The following is a 20,708-nucleotide window of genomic DNA, read 5'->3' as shown; positions in this document are numbered from 1 at the left end:
CGAACCTGCCCCAACTCTTTTGACAGACGGAGCACACAGGACTCGGGTGTGACACACTAAGACGTGACCCAGGAGATGCTCGGCCACTAAGGCGCCAAGAGCCCGTCTCAAACACCTCACAATGAACGTACAGAAAAATGGTGAGCAGAAATTCCACCAAAATATTAAGGACAATGTCCACCAGGTTTTCAAACCAGTAACTGTTCTTTCAAGGTGTGCTGTATTTGGCATAAAATCTCCATTTCTCGACTTTGAAGTTTCATACTGCGTGTTACTATTCTCAAAGGGGAAAAAAGCAATGCAAGGAAACACTCCATATACAGCAATGAAATGGTTAATACCAGTTTCAGAAGCTACTTTTGACTAATAAGGCTTCATAAAAGTCCCCTGAGCAATGGCCATTTCCCACCGGCCATGAAGTCTAGCCCCAGGCAACCATGGTCCGGGCGCTGGAGGCTTGGTCTCCAACCTGGAGATGCTCCTCCCGTGTCTGTCCTGTTTTCCTCCTCAGGTCCAGGCATCTGGCTACGGCCACAGCATCCTAAGCGGGCCATCTTCCTCCAGCTCCCTGAGTCTCGTGAGGCCGCATCTCATCTAAGAGGCCTGCCTACCTTCCCTGCACACCTGTCCCCATCCTCCCTGCCCTTTGAGGCCTCCTGGCACATCCACCCGCTCGCCCCTCTCCCAGACGCACCTCCACGCTTCCCTTTTGCCACACGCATCCCCGGATATCCAGCCAAGAGCTCCTCCTTTCCGGCTCTACCTCAGGGCCCAGGGACTCCCTGCCAGGTGGCTTTTCCATGGGGACGTGAGGCACAAGGCCACAGCGATGGTCTGGCTACATGTCCTCTGCCCCAACAGCAGCTCCACTCCAGCGAAAGGATCAGAGGCGACGCTACAGCAATGCCCAGTAGGCATTTTCCTCCATCCGCCCAGAATGACCTTCCCCAGAGTGGCCCAAGCGCCTACATCCCTGGGGTCTTAGGCTCCCCTCTGCTCCCACCAGACCTGCACTGGAGGACACTCGCACAGCAGGTGAGTGGAGGCTCGGGCGTCTTCCCGGTGGGTCAAGGTCACGATGCCCACTGAGGTCATCCCTCCCTTCTCTTCCAGCAAGCGTGTCCTTGCCTTCCCAACTTCACACTTGCGGTCTCCAGCAAAGAAGATTCCAGGACGTGTTCCTAGTTCTGACCCCATCCTCATCACCCTTTGGCCAGAACTCAAAAGACACACTCAAACCACTGAGAAAATCACACACACACCCCAAAAAATTCCTATTTTCGGCAACAAACAACATAGAGCCCCAATATGAGTCCTCTGGAATGGGAACATCGCACTGGGTGGCTGAAGGCCAGCGTTTCGCTGTGACTTCCCCGGAACTATCAGCAGGTGCTGCCTCCACCCCAAAATGAAGACCAGAACTGGCCTTGGTGCCTCGACAGCCAGCACTTGAGGCTGCGGACATCAGCACACCCAGCCGAGGAACCCAAGCAGCCCCACGGCCACTGTCAAGCCACAGAACGGACTCGGCCCACCATCTAGAGAAAGGTTGAGTGTTTTTCCGAAAAGGCTGCCACAGTATCTAAATAAACAACACCAGGTTTGTCTGGTTCAAAATTCTGCTTCATGAGAACAATGAAAAGAAACCCATTATACCTCCCTGGTGGTTGAACACCATTCTACTGGATTTCAAACATTAAATCCATTAGAACCTACGAGAGCATGTGTTTCCATGAGGGCCCGGGGGCCACATCCAGCCCCGCAAGTGTTTTGGTGAAGAAAGTGTTACGGAAACACTGTTGTGTCCATTTGTTTATAGGCGTTGCCACACAAGGCAGGAGCGAGGCTGCTCCAGGACTGTGTAGCCCTCAAACCCTGAAACAGTCACCATCTGGCCCTTCCCAGAAAGCGCTGCCTGACCTCTGCAGGGCTTCTTACTTCAACCATGTTTTGTTCCCTAGAGAAGAAAACGCCACTGTCATCCAAGCTTCTCCTTTTTAAACACCTTTATTTATAAAAGCAATGTGATCACTGAGGTAAAGGGGAGTATATATTTAAGAAAAAAAAAATAAAAGGGGGAAAAGAGCACCGATAAAACCCACCGTCACAACCACTACCATTCCGATGTACATCCTTCCAGATTTCTAGGTACACATGTACTTGAAAAAAATGATAGCGGGGAGCTCCCTGGTGGTCAAGTGGCTAGGATTCTGCACTCTCACTGATGTGGCCCAGGTTCCATCCCTAGTCTGGGGACTGAGATCCCACATCAAGCTGCTGCATGCTAGGGCCAAAAAAAAAAAAAGCACACACTCCCTCCGCCAAGCACCAAATGCTGCCGTACCAGCCTCAGGGGAGTCTCCCGCTAACCCATCAAATGGAGCGTGTACACACTGTATTCCGTTATTTCTGCCCAATTCTGGAGAGGCCTCCCATCAATCACCCCACCCTCCCCACCCCCAGGCCCACTGAGGCCAAATTCCCCTGTGAATCCCCTCAGCCCTCTACACACACACACACACACACACACACACACCCCTCTAACTCATGCGCACTCATGTTACAGCACACACACAGAAATGTTTTTAATATCTAACATCTTTCAGGAGTTCCCTGGTGGCTCAGCAGGTTACGGATCCGGCTCTGTCACTGCTGCGGCTCTGGTTACTGCTATGTTGAGGGTTCGATCCCTGGCCCCGGAACTTCCACATGGCCATGGGCCCAGCCCCCAAAATAAATAAATAAGTAAATAAATAAAATCCTTTAAAGGTTTCAAGAAATGTATAAATACGTAACTATGAAATAATTAAAATTCTAAAGTAGGGAAAATGAAAGAACTGGAACACCAGGTATTAACACGGTTTTATTCTTTTCCAAGCTGCAGAAGGCCACCTTCCGTGCGTCAACCCAGGCGGCTCTGACACCCATGGATCTCCATGCACTAAGGACACACACCCAAGTCACCGTCGGAAGAGAGGTGGGCCGAAAAGACACAAGCCATCGTGCGCGGAGCAGCGCGGGGGCGGGGGGCCCTCCCACGGCGTGTGTCATGTTTTCTTTCACAAACGCACGACCCCACCCGCCACGGAGGGAGCAAACGTCGACAAATTGGTGAAGCAGGTGCATGATCACACCCACCTCGGCCTTCCCTCTGGATGTTCGGCTCTAGACCACGGAACGCTTCCAACAAGGAGGATCCAAGGTTCTCTGGACGGCTAAGAAGTTTCCTTTCAGCAGAGGCACTGGGGTGGCGGCTGCAGAGCCGGTGTCTGGCCACAGTCCCATGCTCTTCTGTTAGTAATTAGCCGTGACAGAACCCCCCGAGGCCGCGCGTGTGGACACACTTGGTGTGATCTAACCTACCCATGAGGCAAGCTCGTGCTGGAATTATCCTTAAAGCGGAAACAAAATAACCCTCTCGGGTGCTCTCTCTTATTAACCATGACCTTTTGTCATAAGACCAATACTAGGTGTTTCCTAAACACCGAAAAACACGCCAGCCAAACCTCAAGAAAAATCAGACGTAGAAAGTAAGAACTTAGGGGGGCGGAGAGAAGTGTGTCCTTCATTTGAAAACGTCTAACGTCAGGAAGAGCCAAAAGTCAACTAACACGCCCCAAAGGTCACCGGGAAGCTTCCAGAAGGGCGTGTTCATCATAGGCCTCCAACACAGCTGCCTCACCTTCCATGCCCGCTCGGCCGTGCAGGAAGGCCCGCAGTGCACGCAGCCGGCTGGGGGACCCCAGGGTGGGGACCCAGCAACACGGGGACAGGACCAGCAAAGGGCCTGCCCCTGAACAGCTCCCGTCACCCTGAAACCCTGAGGCTGTAACTCTCAAAGCCACCGCGTGCGCAACACGCCAAGCCTGGGAACCCGCTATTTCCAAATGAACTCTTTTGCAGATTCCCAAACGTGTTTTGCTAATGTTTCCTGGCTGGCACGAGGCGGCGCGTGTTAGGCTGTGCAGGAGGCCGCCCCCGATGCCCGGGCTGAGCGCAGGGCACCACATCAACAAGCAGAGGTCAGCTGGCCCCACAGCCACGAATCCCCGGAGCCCTCGATCAAGGCAGATGCATTGTTTCCGCAGCTGCACTGGAAGCTCCGAAGGAAGGGAGAGCCCCGTTGATGTGAAAACACCGCAGCGGGGGCGCCAGGAGAGCAGCAAGCCGGCAACAGGAGAACGCACTCAGCCCCGGGACAGACGCAGGTACAAACGGATGGCCTCGCCGCTGCCCCATGCTACCCCCGCCCGCTCCCTCCAGCCCCCCAGGACCCACGCCTTCCCTGGTCCTTCCTCGAAGCTGAGAGATGAGCTACATCTCAATGTAACCTCCTACGAGGACTGACTGGTGTATCTACGTGCACAAAGTAACACGTGGCATTTCCTAAAACCATCCTGTAAAGAGGGTTTGGAGTAAATGACTCAGCACCCAGAACACAGCCTGGCCCACAGCACCGCTGATAAGCATCCTCGAACACGAATTAGGGACCAAATAATTCGGGAGACCTGAGTGAATGGCCGCGGATCTGCTGCGCCCCACTCTGCTGCGGCCCCGGGACTCCGAGTCTGGTTTTCAAAGCCCACGTTGGCCCCGGGTCAAAGGTGACTCTGGTGAGTCCCCCAGCAGGACCCTTGGAGGCCAGCTGAAGAAAGCACCGCCAGGGCCACCACGGTCCCCACCACCAGCTATCGTTAGACCGCACTGCACCTGGCTTTGCAGAGCGAGTTCAGACATGAGACCTAGTGTCCAGTCACTACCCCGGGCACAGGTGGCGCACAGGGAGGGGGCATGCCCCTCACAGGCCACGGGAGCCCTGGAGGGGGAGGACGCCCCAGACCACGGACTGGCCAGAGGGTGGAAGGGATAATCCATTAGCTCATTCCAGAACCTGCTGACGGTCTAAACCGCAGCAGACAGGCTATAAAGCCACGGGAGAGATGGACGGGACCACGCGGGAAGGTCTCCTCTCAACGTGTGAGGCGAGACATCCGCTTTTAACCGCTGACCCTGCATCTGCTACCTCGTATTCTGTGTCACGAACACCCAAAGTAAACCAAGCACCCGGGATCATTCTGGACAGTTTTCTATCTACGGGTGACTTATGGCCGCACACCAAGGAAAGGCAAGGGTATTCCAAAGCGGCCAGCGGGAGCTCAGTGGTCAGCAGCAAGGTGCCCGCTAGCTGGAGATGTGACCTTTAAATTCCGCTTCATCGGCGGCAAGAAAGGGACAGAGTCTGCACGAGGCAGCAGGGAAGAAAGGTCCACAGGGGGGGCTGGGCGCCAGGACAGCTGCCCTCTCAGCACCGCCCCCCCAACCCCGAGATCACAGAGCTGGGGGGCACCAGCCACTCCCTGGGGGAAACAGTCACTGTGCTCCCTCCCGCCACACTGGGAGCACCTCCAAAGAAAGGAACAGCTGTGGCTCTTTCGTCTGCAAGGACTTGGGACACAAGCCCACAGCAAAGAGCAGGCACGGCCACTGCTAGCACAGGACGGAGCAATGGACACGGGGAGTGACCCTCCCAAGGTCCCCCGGCCCATCAGGGGTAGAGGCAAGATGCAAACAGAGCCCCGGGCCCCACCCCCCTCTCCATCAGAGGGCAAGGATGCCAGCTGTCAGCAATCAAAGTCAGGACTCAGTTATCACAACTAAGAGGAAACCAGAGCCCACGTGAGATTCCTTCACCTGCGTCCGTAACACGCACTGGGCAATAAAGCACCTACTTGGGGCCGGACTCTGGTCCAGGACCTGGGGACACAGCAGTGAGCAGCCCCCAGGGATCTTACGCGCCATCCAGGGGCAGATAAGAGCAGGTGCCAGGGAGCGAAGATCTCAGGAGAATCAGGAAGCAGGGTAAGGAGAGGGGCTGGGGTGGCTGCCAAGAGGCCAGAGGAAGTGAGGGCTGAGCCCCAGGGGCATCGGGAAAAGGCGGTCCAGGGACAGGAAACCGTGCAAAACGCCAGTGGCCAGGAGGGTGTCTGAAGCATGCTAATGGGGCAACAACTGGGGAACCAGCAAGGTGACAGCAGAAGGGGAGGGCCAGGGGCGCCAAGGGCTGCGTGACGCCTTGAAAGCCAGGTTTTCGGCCAGAGAGGGTCACACTTGGCTCACCTGAGAGTGAGGGCTCCTCCAGGCTGCTGTGAGGGAGGACAGCCGTGACCCACTGAGAGATGCTGCTGCCCGGAAGGGACCAGGGTGCCAAGAGCTGATTCCCAAGGTGCAGAGGCTCAGCTCGGGGATGGGAGGGTTCAGCAGTGAGCGGTAAGGTCCCTGAGAGCCAAGAGCAGGTGCCACAGAGGCCAGGCAGGCAGCACCCTCGCGGGAGGACAAACCACTACGGCGGGGACAGCGGGTTCTCCTTGAGACGTGTCGCCAAGGGCAACCAGCCCGGCAGATGCCGAGGCTCAGGAACACGGAAGCCAGCACAGACCTGGACCCCACACCCTGGACAAAGCCCCGGGGCCCCCTCACAGGGCAGGAGGGATCGCCCGAGTGTGAGCTGGACACGTGAGCTCAGGGGACACCACGGCCCAGGAGTAAGTCCTGCACTTCCTGTCTGGGTTCTTACTGCTGCTCTAATCACAACTCACTGGCTTCAAACTACACAGATTTCTTCGTCCCTTACAGCCAGGCAACAATCCGCGTGTCGGCAGGGTGTACCCCTCCTGGAGGCCCTTTGCCCTTTCCAGCTCTGCAGACGGCCCGTATTTTCTAGATCACGACTCGGTCAGTCCACCTTCTGCACCCGCTGTCACCTCTCCATCCCTGACTGGCCCTCCCATCTCCTCTTGCAAAGACCGCCGTGGTTACCCTGGGTCCATCTGGATCAGCCAGACTCACCTCCCACGGATGGGGCCTAAACCATGTCTGTAGGTTCGCAAAGCCACAGGATGCAGGGATTAGGATCTGAACATCTTTGGGGACCAGTATTCTGTCTCCCAGATTTACTTTCCCAGATTTTCTGTTGTTTTCTACTAGGTTATTGATATTATTATTTTGGTGAGGATTAAATGAGATTATACACATCATTTAAATGGAATTTGGTAAAACTTAAATATTACTATCAAGAGTTTATTAATAATAGTAATTAACACTTTTTTTTCTTTTTGCTTTTTAGGGCCACACCCACAGCATATGGAGGTTCCTAGGCTAGGGGTCGAATCAGAGCCACAACTGCTGCCTACACCACAGCCACAGCCATGCGGGATCCGAGCCACATCTGTGACCTACACCACAGCTCACGGCAATGCCAGATCCCTGACCCACTGAGCGAAGCCAGGGATCGAACCTGCATCCTCATGGATACTAGCCAGATTCATTTCCACTGCGCCACAATGGGAACCCCAACAGAACTATTAAAATTAAAAGTCTTCTCATTTTCAGCTTTTATGCTACATTGTCCAAATATAAGCATAATGATGACTCTTATTCATGAAAAAAGATAAAATAACTAAAGCCTTGTCGGTCTATGAGGCCTTCCTCTGAAGCCTGTAAATACACACGCGAACAATGTCTGACAGAGTTTCTATTGATATAAAATGGGCCTGCAGAAAAGTCAGAAAAGAAGCAAACTGTACGAAGCCAATTCAACTGGGCAGATCAGGGCTTCAATTGCAAGAAGAGACCACATGCCCAATCACAGACTGTACTGGCTCGGCAGACCAAGAGAGGAGCCCACAAAAGCCAACTGCTCCCGAAAATCACCCACAAAAACCTACTGCAGCTTTTCAGCCCCTGTGGTTCAATAATGATGAGCAAGAAATGGAGCCCTGGGTCCCAAAGTCACAGTTCCTTTTTTTTTTTTTTTTTTTTTTTTTTTGTCTTTTCAGGGCCCACACCCACAGCCTATAGAGGTTCCCAGGCTAGGGGTCGAATCAGAGGTATAGCTGCTGGCCTACGCCACAGCCACAGCAACACCAGATCCAAGTCACATCTGCGACCTACACCACAGCTCACGGGAACACCAGATCCTTAGCCCACTGAGTGGGGCCAGGGATCGAACCTGCGTCCACATGGATGCTAGGCGGGTTTGTTTCTGCTGCGCCAAGACAGGAACTCCCCAAGGTCACAGTTACAAATGAACACAGAAGGTTCCAAACCACAGCCACAGTATCAGTGAGAGGGACCAAATATTGCCTGAATTTTGCAACACTACAAAAGCTATACGTGTACTTCAGGAAAGACCTGGACCTCCCGAACGCTGATTTTTCCCCAAATCAGACCAGTTACGTGCGCCAGGCTGATGTTTCCTGAAATGCTGATAACTCCACTCATTTAACTCACTCGCCCTGCTTGGAACCACCATGCCAGCAGGACTCAGATTTCCAAATCACTGCAAATTCAAACGTGAGTTCACGCACTTCCCCAAACCAGCCATGGTACGCCCTGGCTTAGGAGCAATCTGATTTCAGAGTTAACCAAAAAAAACAAAAGACACACACACACACACACACACACACACACACACACACACACACACACACACACACACACACACACACACACACACACCCTCACTGGCTTAGGAGCAATCTGATTTCAGAGAGTTAACCAAAAAAAACAAAACAAGACACACACACACACACACACACAGACACACACACACACACACACACACACACACACACCCTCACTGGCTTAGTTAGGAGCAATCTGATTTCAGAGAGTTAACCAAAAAAAACAAAACAAAACAAGACACACACACACACACACACCCCCTCACTGGCTTAGGAGCAATCTGATTTCAGAGTTAACCAAAGAAAACAAAATGCACACGCACGCACGCGCACACACACACACACACACACACACACACACACACCCCTCAAAGGCACAATATGTTTCAACCCAATCCTTCATGTCACAGTCTTCAGCAAATGCTGCAGCAGCCAACAGAGCCCTGCTTTGGGGCTTAATTATTTTAACCATTTTCCCACCTCCTCTTAAAGCCCCCTCATTTCAAAAATGTTTGCACATAAAAGAGTAACTGTCTGTGCTTTGGACAGAGCAAAATTTTAATTCTCAGGACATTTTAACTTCGTGTTTGAAAATTACAGTTTTGAATGCTGTTTCTCATCTCGTCACATACATTTGGCCTGTGTTTCCAGAATGCTTTTTTTCCTACATTTCAATTAATCCTTAAAATTAAAGTTCCAGTCCCCTGGTAAGGCCACTGCAGCATGCCAAAAATGAAAGCAAATATTTCCCTTCCTCACTGCAAATTCATAAAATGTGAGCCCTGCCCAATCCCCGGGGAAGTGGTGTGACTTTGGCTTTTTAATTCATCTGAAGTTAAAAAAAAAAAAAAAAAATTAAAGATTCGCATTTGTCTTGTTTGACGAGCATCTCTGGGGAAGTTAATGACGGCACTTAAAATTACACAACACATCTCCGCTCGCTTCGAAGATGCAACACAAAGTCCATTTTTCCTGAGCTCACTGCAAAGCGGGTTTTTAATGAGTATGTTCCAGAAAGGGTTTCTTCTACTGCTTTTGAAAGTCTGTTCAGGGCAATCTCACACAGGTCCACGCCGTGCCGGGCACTCAGCGATGTCAAGATGACCTCAGCTGGGCACGGTGAGGCCCCACGTGGGGCCAGAAGCCACAAACCCGTGAGGAGGGTTCCGATCCACTCACCCAAGTGCTTCCGTTCTCGGGTGGCACTGGCAGCAGAGTTCAGGGCTGGTGGGCAGGAGAGGCACGGCTCGGTCAAAGGTCCTACACTTGCAAGGCTTTTATTGTATTGTGTCCGTTTTGGTTTTTTTCCCCCCAAAAGACCCATCCTCATCTCCATTCCTTCCACTAATGTACAACGGACATGCTGTGGTCTGACAGTCCCCTCCAAGTTCACGGGTTGCAATCTAGGCACCCACCCCCCACCACAAGCTGATGGAATTAGAAGGTGGAGCCTGGGGAAGTGACTGGGTCATAAGGGCGGAGCCCTCGGAATTCCTGCCCTTATTAGAGACCCCGGGGAGCTGCCCTGTCCCCTTCACTGCAGGAGGATACAAGGAGGGTTCTGGGACCCAGCAGAGGGCCTTCACCCAACCATGCAGGCACCCTGAGCTCAGACTTCCACCCAGAAGTACAAGATATACAGTCTTGTTCGTAAGTCACCCAGGGAGTTCCCATTATGGTTCAGCAGGTTAAGCACCCAACCAGCATCCAGGAGGATGCCAGAAGCTTTCGCCTTTAAAAGGCTGAGGGTGGGGTGGGGGGTCAAAGTCCCTTGTAGCTCAGACTCTCCAGGGTCCTTTGTTTTAGAAATGTGTGCTGAAGGGAGTTCCTGCTGTGACTCAGCAAGTTAAGAAGCCGACATAAATGTCCATGAGGATGCGGGTCCAATTCCTGGCTCGTGCTCCGTGCTCCGTGGGTTAAGGATCCGGCACTGCCACTAGCGGCGGCACAGGTCACAGATGTGGCTCGGATCTGGTGTTGCTGTGGCTGTGGTACAGGCCAGCAGATGCAGCTCTGATTCGACCCCTAGCCTAGGAACCTCCATGTGCTGCAGGTGTGGCCCTAAAAAGAAAAATAGTTTGTGGAATAGTTTCTTACAGCAGCTGGAAGGGACTAAGACTAGAACCCATTTCCACATACCCTTGCCAATACGGAGTCTTCATTAGTTTTTAATACTGCACTTAACAAAGTGAAAATTTCACCTCATCATTTTAGCTGTTCTTTAATTGATGAAGTTAAATATATTTGCCTACTATTTGCCCCTTTATTTCTTTCTGTGAATCTGTGCCCGCTCCTTTTGTTGGGGGACTTCTTTTTCTTATTGTTTTATAATAACTCTTTACATATAAAAGATAATCCTTTGCCACACCTTGTAAATACTGTCCCAGTCTTCTCTTTGCCTTCTAATTTTGCTTAAAGTGTTTATGATGTCCAGATGTTGGCAAGGCAAACCTCTTTTTTTCATTTTCGGCCTTTGAGGGCCATCCCAAGAACACACAAATTTCAAGAAGAGTTGTTCTGGAGGAAAGGAGGCTGCCTTTGGAATGGCTATAGGCAGAAAGAGAAAAACAATAACTTGACCTAGTTTCATAATAACCCAGCTTCCTGAGAGAGGCCAAATGCATAGTTATCCTGTGAAGTCAGGAGAAGAGGGGACAGCTGACCCCACGGCCTTGAAATATTTCCTCTTGGCATTGAAAGTAGGTTACAATGGCTCAGAAATGAGCGTAACGCCAAACCTACATCTGATCCAGGCTTACAGATAAATTGAGGCACAATGTCATAAATTCTCTGCCTAGAAACACTAGAGAGATAATGCTTTTGGAAAAACATCTCGGGCTGTGAGTAAAGCATGGGACCGTTCCCATTTTAGGTCCCTTTAGAGCATTCCAGCTTTAACGATACTGGCAAACTCCTCCGTGGGGTCGGTCAGAGGTGGCAGCCAAAGTGGAAAGAAGAGGTCCAGTGATGTCTGGTTCCCTGACTCCCAGGCGTGACCCCGGGTGTCCACGTGAAGCGGGGACACAGCTCTGCAGAGCGCAGGCCTGATGACGCCCACCTGGGACCACGTGAAGGAGCAGAGCGTGTGTCACCCTCTCGGACCGTCAGGTCAGAGGCTTCCCTCCCCCGCTGTGATTAGCAGAGAAGCAATCGGTAGGGAAAGCCCTCGCCCGACGACGTGCACACATCCTTCCCAAGTGCACCTCCCACAAGCCGGGGGCGGGGGGGCGGTGTTGGAAGAAGCGCATCTGCTGTGAGAATGTCACACAGGGCACGGGCTCCAAGCAGACAGAACGTCTGAGCTCAACAATTCAGGTCATTCCTACGAGGCAAAGACAATGGAAAAAGACAGCTCGTGGTTGCGCTCAGCGTCAACACGGCGGGAGCGGATCCAGCCTCTTCCCCAACCGCTTGGTCACCGGTGTCCCTGCCCCCGTGCGTGGCACCTCCCAAACCCCACGCCAGGTTTTGGGGGCAGGGGGATGACGCACTCCTAGGGACCCTCAATGCTCCCGAGGTGAGCGAAACTGACGGAGCTTTTACACCAGAGACCTCCCGCGGCTCCACAGGCTTCATAAGGGACAAGCCCCTGACCGTGTCCACGCTCAGCATCCTCTGCCCGCCGAGCTCCGCGAGCCGCCTCCCACTCCCTCAGACGCGTCCTTCCTGCACGGGGCCTCTGCACACGCTGCCCACTCCTGCAAGACACGCACTCCTGCCTCCACTGAGACAGAAAGAAGAGCAGCAGCCCACTACACCGGGTCGTCCCCCTCCCCAAGGGCCGTTCTCCTGTCCCCATGCTGGCCTGAGCACCCCCAGCACCCTCCCCCCAAACAGCACTGACCTCACTGAACTGCAAGGTTACGGGGGAGACTCTGGCCAACCTCACCTTCCCTTCTAGACGCCAAAGACCTCGCCCGCCTCAGCACACCAGCACCAAAAGGCTGCCAGGCACATTCACAGATGCTCAATAAATAGTTGGTGAATGTGGAGCTCCCGTCGTGGCTCAGCCAGAAACCAATCTGACTAGCATCCATGAGGACGCAGGTTCAAGCCCTGGCCTCGCTCAGTGGGTTATGGATCTGGTGTTGCTGTGGGCTGTGGTGTAGGTTGCAGACACAGCATGGATCTGGCGTGGCTGTAGCGTAGGCCTGCAGCTACAGCTCCAAGTCAACCCCTAGCCCGGAAACTTCCATGTGCCATGGGTGCAGCCCTAAAAAGACCAAAAAAAAAAAAAAAAAAAAAAAGAAAGAAAAAAAAAATGTGATGAATGAATAAATGAACAGACACCAATGCAGAAAATTTAGAGGACTTCGTGATTATTTAGCAAAACATACACGTACGTATGTGTGCATACTTGTGTGTGTGTATACATACATTTTTTTTAATTGTAAGAAGAAAACCATACCAAGGATTTTGACACATCCATGCATTCCTAAGTGACAGAGAACTCTGACAGGCCACTGCCAGCCAGGTGTCACCCAGCAGATGGGCAGGGACACCCGCAGACCACACCCCGCTGCTATATGCTAATTCAGTGTTAATTACAGCCTCTCCTGGGAATGGCAGGTTCTATGGGGAAGCTGCACCAATTAGGCACATTCACAAAGGAACATTTTAAAATAATTACCAGCTTATTTTACAGACTTCCTTGAATTTATCAGGAGATCACCTGGAATAGTGAGCAATAACACAGTTCTGCGTACCTGGGATTAATCTCCCTCTTTTCCCATTTCTAGCAGTTTTTAAAGGAGAGCAGAAAAGAGTGCACCCATGGGCAAGAATGCTTTGGGGCTGAGCTACACACCCTTTCCCTAGCCTGGATCTTTGCCAGGGGAGTAGGCTCTTCACATAGCTCCTGAATGCACGGTTTCTATTCAAGTAGATGAAATCCTTCTCATTTACAGAAGCAGAAAGGTTTGGGGGACAGGGCTTCTGACAGATGCACTAAATATAAACAAGTTTAGATAGCAAGGCGGAACCCATTCTCCTGTAAAATGAGTTGCCAAACCAAGGTACTTACAGCCCTAAGGCCGCTTGCCTCAACATCTCATACGAAGAGTATTCAGTGTGAAACTATTTCAGGAGTTCCCGCTGTGGCGCAGTGGTTAATGATCCGGCCTGTCCCTATCTACGAAGGTGCCAGTTCAATCCCTGGCCCAGTGCAGCAAGTTAAAATATCCAGCATTGCTGCAGCTGTGGCACAGGTCACGGCACCAGCTCAGATTCGATCTCTGGCCCAGGAACTTCCGGAGGCTACGGGGACAGCCAAAAAAGGGAAAAAGATATTTTTCATTACAACTTATGTGTATCTGCTCCCCTTGGGCAACCGAGCGTCCAAGTTCCTGCCCATCGGTGAGAACGCCGCTACAGCCCTGATGAGAAAGCAGAACAAGGGGAAGACACAGGACGCCAAGCCACCCGCGCTCAGAGTCCGCGTGGAGGCAGCGGCCAGACTCTCCGGATGCTGGCTTGCACACCCGAAAGGGCACAGTGCTGGCCGGCAGGACAAGCCCACGGTAGAAGCAGGTGTGAGCTGCCACGTGCACATCTGGGGAGAACCCCCAGGACGGTCACCACAGCTCAATGACCCTGGATGTGCTGTTGAGACACCCAAACTGTCTCATGGCAACCAGGACTCTTCCTACACCAATTTCACAGGTTTCCAGGTCCCCAGGGGTCAGAGGGAAACCCATCCAAGGTCACGTTCCCTCCCTTAGCACCTGTGTGTGACCACGTAAGTGAGGACGTGTCAGTCTGAACAAGCTCCAAGGCAAAGACTGATCCGTGGGTCTGGGCACTGCCAGCACTGCCCCCAAGGTCCCATTCCTGGGGGCAGGAGCCCCAGCTGACCTGGATTATTTACCGCAGCCCTGGCCCTTTGATTGTGTCCATGCATTGCATGCAACAAAGGGGCATCCAGGGCCCACTTTAAAGAAGCTCCGTGCAGAGGCACCAGCACAAGCCAGGAGAACAGGGCCATTCACAAGCACCCCGAGTTGGGGAGGGAAAAAAAAAGCATCCCTAAGTCCCACCAAGATGAGAGAAAATTAAACCTGCACAACCCGCTCCTCCGTCACACACACACAGCAGACCCCGGGGCTTCACTGAGAAAAGCCAAAGTCTGAAACAAGAAGCAATCGGGAGGAGTTCCTGTCGTGGCGCAGTGGTTAACGAATCTGACTAGGAACCATGCAGTTATGGGTTCGATCCCTGCCCTTGCTCAGTGGGTTAAGGGTCCGGCGTTGCCGTGAGCTGTGGTGTCGGCCGCAGACGCGGCTCGGATCCCACGTTGCTGTGGCTGTGGTGTAGGCTGGCAGCTCAGCTCCGATTCGACCCCTAGCCTGGGAACCTCCATATGCCACGGGAGCGGCCCAAGAAATGGCAAAAAGACCAAAAAAAAAAAAAAAAAAAAAAAGAAGCAGCAGCAGTCGGGAAACAAAGTCCTGAGAATGCGCTGGAGGTAGGATCACACTGAGACAAGACCGCAAGCCGGGCTGGGCCCCGGTGAGACCGCAGGCTGCAGACCAGAGTAATTTCACATCATCAACCTCACCGCAGACGGCGGAGCTCCCACGAGGAGGCGCACTGGGCCTGGGGCTCTGACCAGTGCCCCAGCTGTGGTTTCAGCCCCTGAAGGACGCATCCCGTCCAAAACTGGGACGGAAAAGGGACGTGTTTCTTTGCCAGGAACGTAAACATGTTTGTGTGGACACGTCTACGGAAGTATGAACTCCAGATCCCGTTTACAATGGACGAATACTCTTTTGCGCTTCTGTTGTAGCTCAGTGGGCTAAGAACCTGCCGCAGCACCGTGAGGACTCAGGCTCGATCCCCGGCCTCGCCCAGTGGGTTGAGGGTCCAGCATTGCCGTGAGCTGTGGCGTAGGTCGCAGATGTGGCTCAGATCTTGTGCGGCTGTGGCTCTGGCATAGGCCACAGCTATAGTTCCAACTTGACCCCTAGCCCAGGAACTTCCATAAGCTGCAGGTGTGGCCTTAAAAAGGAAGAAAACGGGCGGGGGGGGAGGAATGAAGACCAAAGCTAAATTTTAGCTGGAACTCAAGGCTGTATTTTCACCCTCCTGTAATGGCTCAATCTCCCGCTCATCCGTGAGGAGACCCAACCAGCCCTGGATTCCTGTTCAGACACACACGACAGGTAAGCTTGACACCTGAGGCCGTGTTTGAGGGCTGAGTCCCCCAGTTATCTGCACCGCAGCAGGAAATCCCGGGTGCAGAACAGAGCCCCCACCCAGTGTCATCGCCCATGGGTGCAGCTCCCAGCAGACCACTCCACCCAAAATCAGCTCCCCAAAGACACTCAGGCATAAAGGCTACACTCACGGCTGTATCGAGAATGACCACAACTTTGAAATATGAACGTGGTTTTGGTCTTACAGCCGAGAGGCAGCAAAGACAAACAAAAAAGTAGATGTCACTGGTGTAGACCGAGGAACCATGGCTCAGGAACAGAGGGGCAGACGGAAGCAGGCGTCAGGAAGTGCCATGCCTGTGGCTCTTAGGAAGGCAGGCCTCACGGGGCCACCAGCCTCTGACTTCAGCGATGCAACAGAGACCAGGCTTGGGGGAGCCCAGGGTCAGAGCCGGGAGGCAGCTCGGGATGGCGGTGCAGATTCAGGCCCCAAGGGGGTCAGGTCCCAGGGCCAGGCCACCAGAATGTCACCTACACGGATGTAATTCAGTGTCTGCCACCCTCCGAAAATGCCCAGCAACCTGCTTAATCCAAAATTAGGTACCGCATCATTTCTAAATGAGCGAGTTTTTGAACAGAGATTATGACAGGCTGATCTTGTCATCTCAGATACTCTTCCTACTGGGTTTACGTCTCACGGTCCCAGAGCAGCAGCCTGGCTTGAGACCCGAGGAAGCAGACAGGCCACCCCCCACTCACAGCTCCCTGGGGGTTGATCCTCCGAGGGGCTCAGAGTCTCCTCTTCCCGAAAAGGGACAAAGCTGCCTCTCAGCATCTTTCCTTCTTCTCCCTTCTTTTTTTTTTTTTTTTTTTTTTTTTGCTAAAAAGCAAAAAGGTGTGAGAAGCTGGACTTCCTTTCCCAGCTCTGCTGTCCAGGCCAGTTACAGAGACAGCTTATAAAGCATCTTCCGCCCGAGAACTCAAATAGCTCTCGGGTTATGTCACTGTTCTTCGCAGCTTCTAAGGATCACCCCGTCTTTCCAGGACAGGAAATGGGGCAAAGAGGCAGGCAAGGCAGTGTGCACAGCTACACAGCACAGCAGGGCATATGCAGTGCCACAGTGCCCTGGTCCAAGGCTGAAGGGAGAACCGGACCAGGGAGTCCCATCAGGGGCCTAGTCCACACCCGCCTCTTGCTTGCCCCAGTCCATTCCATCCTCATAAGATACCCGGGCCCAGCGAGCTCCCATTTCTGGCTCCCACCCACGAGGCCAGGGAACAAGAGGGGCGTCTATGGATGCAGATGCTCGGTGTTACAATGAACGTCGAGGGTCACATTCCTCCTCCGGGGCCCACAAACCCGCCTCTGTGACCTCCTCGGGACCCAGGCCTTGCACCGCTCGTCACCCCAGGGTGCAGCACAATGCCAGCAGGTGCCCGGATGCGGGTGGGAGAGCAGTCCGAGCTGGCAGAATGATCCCAGCCCATCGTCAGCAACATCAGGAACGAGGCTAAAGGATGCCCGCCTCTGGGCAGGGCGGCCAGCGAATGAAAGGGAGCAGAGCACGGCCGTGGTTTTCCTTCATCTGAAAGGCGTCATGTCAGAAGAGACAAAAGCCCCGTCGGGTGTCAGGGGTGGGACCAGCTGCCTTCAGGTGGAAGCCCTGCATCTTGCTGACCTTGGCACCATGACAAACCAGAAGAGCTGAGGTCCACGCTGCCAAGAGGGTCTACAGGGATTGAAAGCCTAGCCTTGTGGTCCAGGCATTGGCACTCCTACAAACTGGGCTCACACTGGCCCCCTGGAAAAGAGAGACCCATTTTTCAAAGATGGTCGGCCAGGCACGTCCTGTCCCCAGCCCGGTGACTTGACCTTGCGCAGCTGGCCAGGTCTCCGCTCACCCACCCCGAGGCAAGAAGCCAGGAGCTGCAAACGTGTCCACTCCCTCCCACTGCACCGCCAGCGCCCCCACCCCCCCATTCACTTTTATTTCTCTAAGTCTCCCTCCCCAGCTCCCCCTCCGCCACCCCACCCCACTGGGGACACAACCTCACTGCTTTCTCCCAAGCGCCGCTGGTCACTTCAAGGCCAAATGACTTTCCTTTCTCTTCCCAGGTTCCCACAGCTTGTCCTACAATGAACATCAGTGCTCGGAGAGCTGCTTCAGAGGACCTGGCCACAAACGCTGCCCACGCCAGACAGAAAACCACCACAATTGAGGAAAAAGGAGGAAGGGATACCACAAAGCCCTCTGTAATAAGCATCCTTCCAAATGACAAAGCTCCGCGCAAAATGCCTCTCTGCAGAACTGAGGCCCGGCTTCCCGTCTCCGTGGCCTCTGAGGTCGGCGCTCTACTCCTAAAACCCCGCCGTCACCTCACCGTTATTATTACTACCACTTCCACAAGTACTGCTGCTTCTTTTTTTTTTCCTTCTAGGGCCACACCTGCGGTATATGGAAGTTCCCAAGTTCGGGTTGGAATCAGAGCTACAGCTGCCAGTCTACACCACAGCTCCAGCAATGCAGGCTCCAAGCCGCATCTCTGACCTACAACCACGGCTTGGGGCAACACCAGATCCTCAACCCACGGAGCAAGGCCAGGGATCGATCCTGCATCCTCATGGACGCTAAATGGGTTCTTAACCCGCTGAGCCACAGCAGACACGCCTGCTATGGCTACTATCACCAAACGCAAGTGGTCAGGGGTTCCTGGGAAAATAAAGAGAAAGACACAGGTTGAACGACCCAGGGTGGGTTTTGCCGGATCGGAGCCCCCCCCCCATTCCGACGTCACCTTCGTTCTTGCCCCTGCTCCTCCCAGGCCTCCAACACATGGACTTCGAGATCTTCCCGCAGTTACGGGTCATGGACAACTGCGCCCCTCAACCCCACTAGAAACAAGTAAGTAAAGAGACGGCCAGTTATTACACGGCGGCTGGGTAGCAGCGGGGCCTCGGGAATCAGCAGACCCAGCTCCCGCCCTGGCTCCACTATTTCGGGGCCTGTGGCCTTAGAGAAGCCACCTGAGCCCGGAACCTCCCCGAGCACCCTGGCTCCCCACAGCCAGCCCTGCATGCAGGTGGCGAGGCGGGCCGCGCTGGCAGAGGCACACAAGGCCCGGCAAGCCTGCCGTCACCAGGTTGCCGGGGGCGGGGTGGGAGTGGGGGGTTGCCCAGGGCTTGGCCACCCTCATCCCGCGCATCCCCAGGGCCCTGGCCTGGGACGGCCCCACCTTCCAAGGGCCACACCCGCAGCATCCTTGCCAAGACCGCTCAGCTGGGAACTCTGACCAGCAGGTCTCTTTCCAGAGCCAGATTACAAGGAAAAAACACACGCCGTGGAATTTTACGGAGCACGGCCAGCTGGCTCCGACTTCACGGCCTGCGGCCTGCGCGCCAGCGCCCCTCCCCTGCGACCCTGCGACCCAGCAAGGGGACGTTACGGGGAGTCGGCTGTGAGGACAGAAACACAGGCGAGCAAAGCGAAGAGCCCCGCTGAGCCCCGCTGAGCCCGGGAGGCGGAGCCTAACCCACCCCACCCCCGCCCCTGAAACCGGGCATCCTGAGAGGCCCAGGGCCCGCCAGCCAGGGCAGCCCGGCGGCCGCTGGGGCACAGCGGGCGTCCACCGATGCGTTTCTAAGCAGCCTCAGCAGATCTGGGTGCCTTTTTTGTCTAACATATTTTCAAAAGAACAATATTTGTTTTGGTGGAACACAGCATCTAGATGTTATCTATCCTTAAAAAGTCTAAAATACTCACAAAACCTCAAAGAATGTTCCCAGCTCAGGGCCTCGGGGCCTGGGAACCCAGGCCTCCAGCGGGGCAGCAGTGCCCTCTCTGCTGCCCCACCTCCAGGAGGATGCCTGAGGCTGGGGCTCCAGAGAGTTCCACAGAGTCTCCAACCCGTCCCCCGCAGGGGGCCCGCCAGGCCCAAAGTCCAGCCCCTCAGGTGACAGGTGAAACAAAGGCCAAGAGTGGCCCCTGAGCCACAGTCCCTCTCCCCACAGAGAAGCGCCAGGCCTGCAGCTCCTGGCGCATCCCCGACACCCAGGACGCCCTCCTGCTGCTCTGGGCTCCGTGGGTCCCCTTATTCCCGCAGAGACACCAAAGGGGGACCAACACGATTCCACTGAACAGCTGCCGACTCTCCGCAGAGTCAGCCGGACTTTCCATGTCAGAAGGTAAAGGCAATCCAAGCACGGCTGGAGGCAGGGCGCGACGGGTTAACCAGAACCCACCTATCAACTGGCTAAAGCGGACCCTGGGCCTCTGTAAGACCTCGTGGCCCCTCCCAGGACCCTCCCCCGCATGGTTTGGGGGCAGCCTGGGGTCCAGGGAGAGATGCTCTGGGCTTGGAGACACAGGAACTCACTTTGGTCCCAACGCTGCTACTTCAGAATCTGAAAAAAAGAAATCCCCTCACCCACCTGACCCTGTATTCCCACCCAGAGGATGGAAATAAGAACTTAATACCCATTCTTCCCACCTCCCAGCCTCACCAGACAAAAAAGATAATGCATGGGAATAGATCTGCACACATTGTAAGAAGCGCTGCTGGGGCGTTCCCGCTGTGGCTCAGTGGGTTAAGAACCCGACATAGTGTCCCTGAGGATGTGGATTTGACCCCTGGCCTTGCTCAGTGGGTTAAGGATCTGGCATAGCCTCAAGCCGTGGCATGGGGCACAGATGTAGCCTGGATCCGGTATTGCTGCGGCTGTGGTGTGTACCTGCAGCTGCTGCTCCCATTCGACCCCTAACCTGGGAACTTCCATATGCTGCAGGTGCGGCTGTAAAAAGAGAAAAACAAAAGTGCTGCTTCTTGGTTTTCGGGGGTTTTTTTGGGGGGGAGGGGGGCAGTGCACCAATGCCATGCAGAAGTGCCAGGGCCAGGGATCAAACCCATGCCACAGCCACAGCAGTGGCCACACCAGATTCTTTAACCTGCTGACCCACCAGGGAACTCTACTGCTTCCTGTTTTGAAACTCCATGGCATCAGTAAGTGCTTCTGCTATCACTCGCCTAGGACTGGCTTGTGATTCTCTCGGTCATTTGCAAGATTCACTGCGATGCCCAATTCTCTCTTCCGGAA

At 54.1% G+C, this 20,708-nt stretch overlaps 2 protein-coding genes and 1 long non-coding RNA gene across 7 annotated transcripts in view; 1 reads left to right on the top strand and 2 right to left on the bottom strand.

Moving 5' to 3' along the window:
* The window catches only part of AGAP1 (ArfGAP with GTPase domain, ankyrin repeat and PH domain 1), a 558,467-nt gene that overhangs the window by 441,712 nt on the left and 96,047 nt on the right, over nt 1-20,708 (bottom strand). The window lies entirely within an intron of this gene.
* LOC146396216 (uncharacterized) lies at nt 7,011-20,427 on the top strand. Its single transcript, XM_084998794.1, has 4 exons — nt 7,011-10,112; nt 18,440-18,519; nt 18,927-19,090; nt 19,626-20,427. Exons 1-4 carry the CDS (start codon nt 9,894-9,896, stop codon nt 20,078-20,080), a joined length of 918 nt encoding a protein of 305 aa, XP_084854920.1. The 5' UTR covers nt 7,011-9,893; the 3' UTR covers nt 20,081-20,427.
* Nucleotides 12,765-19,098, bottom strand: LOC110257047 (uncharacterized). Its single transcript, XR_002339212.2, has 3 exons — nt 18,851-19,098; nt 17,667-18,509; nt 12,765-17,418 (listed from the first exon to the last, which is right to left on the bottom strand). It is a non-coding gene; the product is annotated as an uncharacterized LOC110257047 (long non-coding RNA).

This window comes from Sus scrofa, chromosome 15, assembly GCF_054392235.1.
Source record: "Sus scrofa isolate SSC_HxYL_T2T_F1_AM1 chromosome 15, Sscrofa_HxYL_maternal_Yorkshire_Landrace_v2.0, whole genome shotgun sequence".
Lineage (NCBI taxonomy): Eukaryota > Metazoa > Chordata > Mammalia > Artiodactyla > Suidae > Sus > Sus scrofa.
This window is presented reverse-complemented; position numbering and strand designations above follow the sequence as displayed.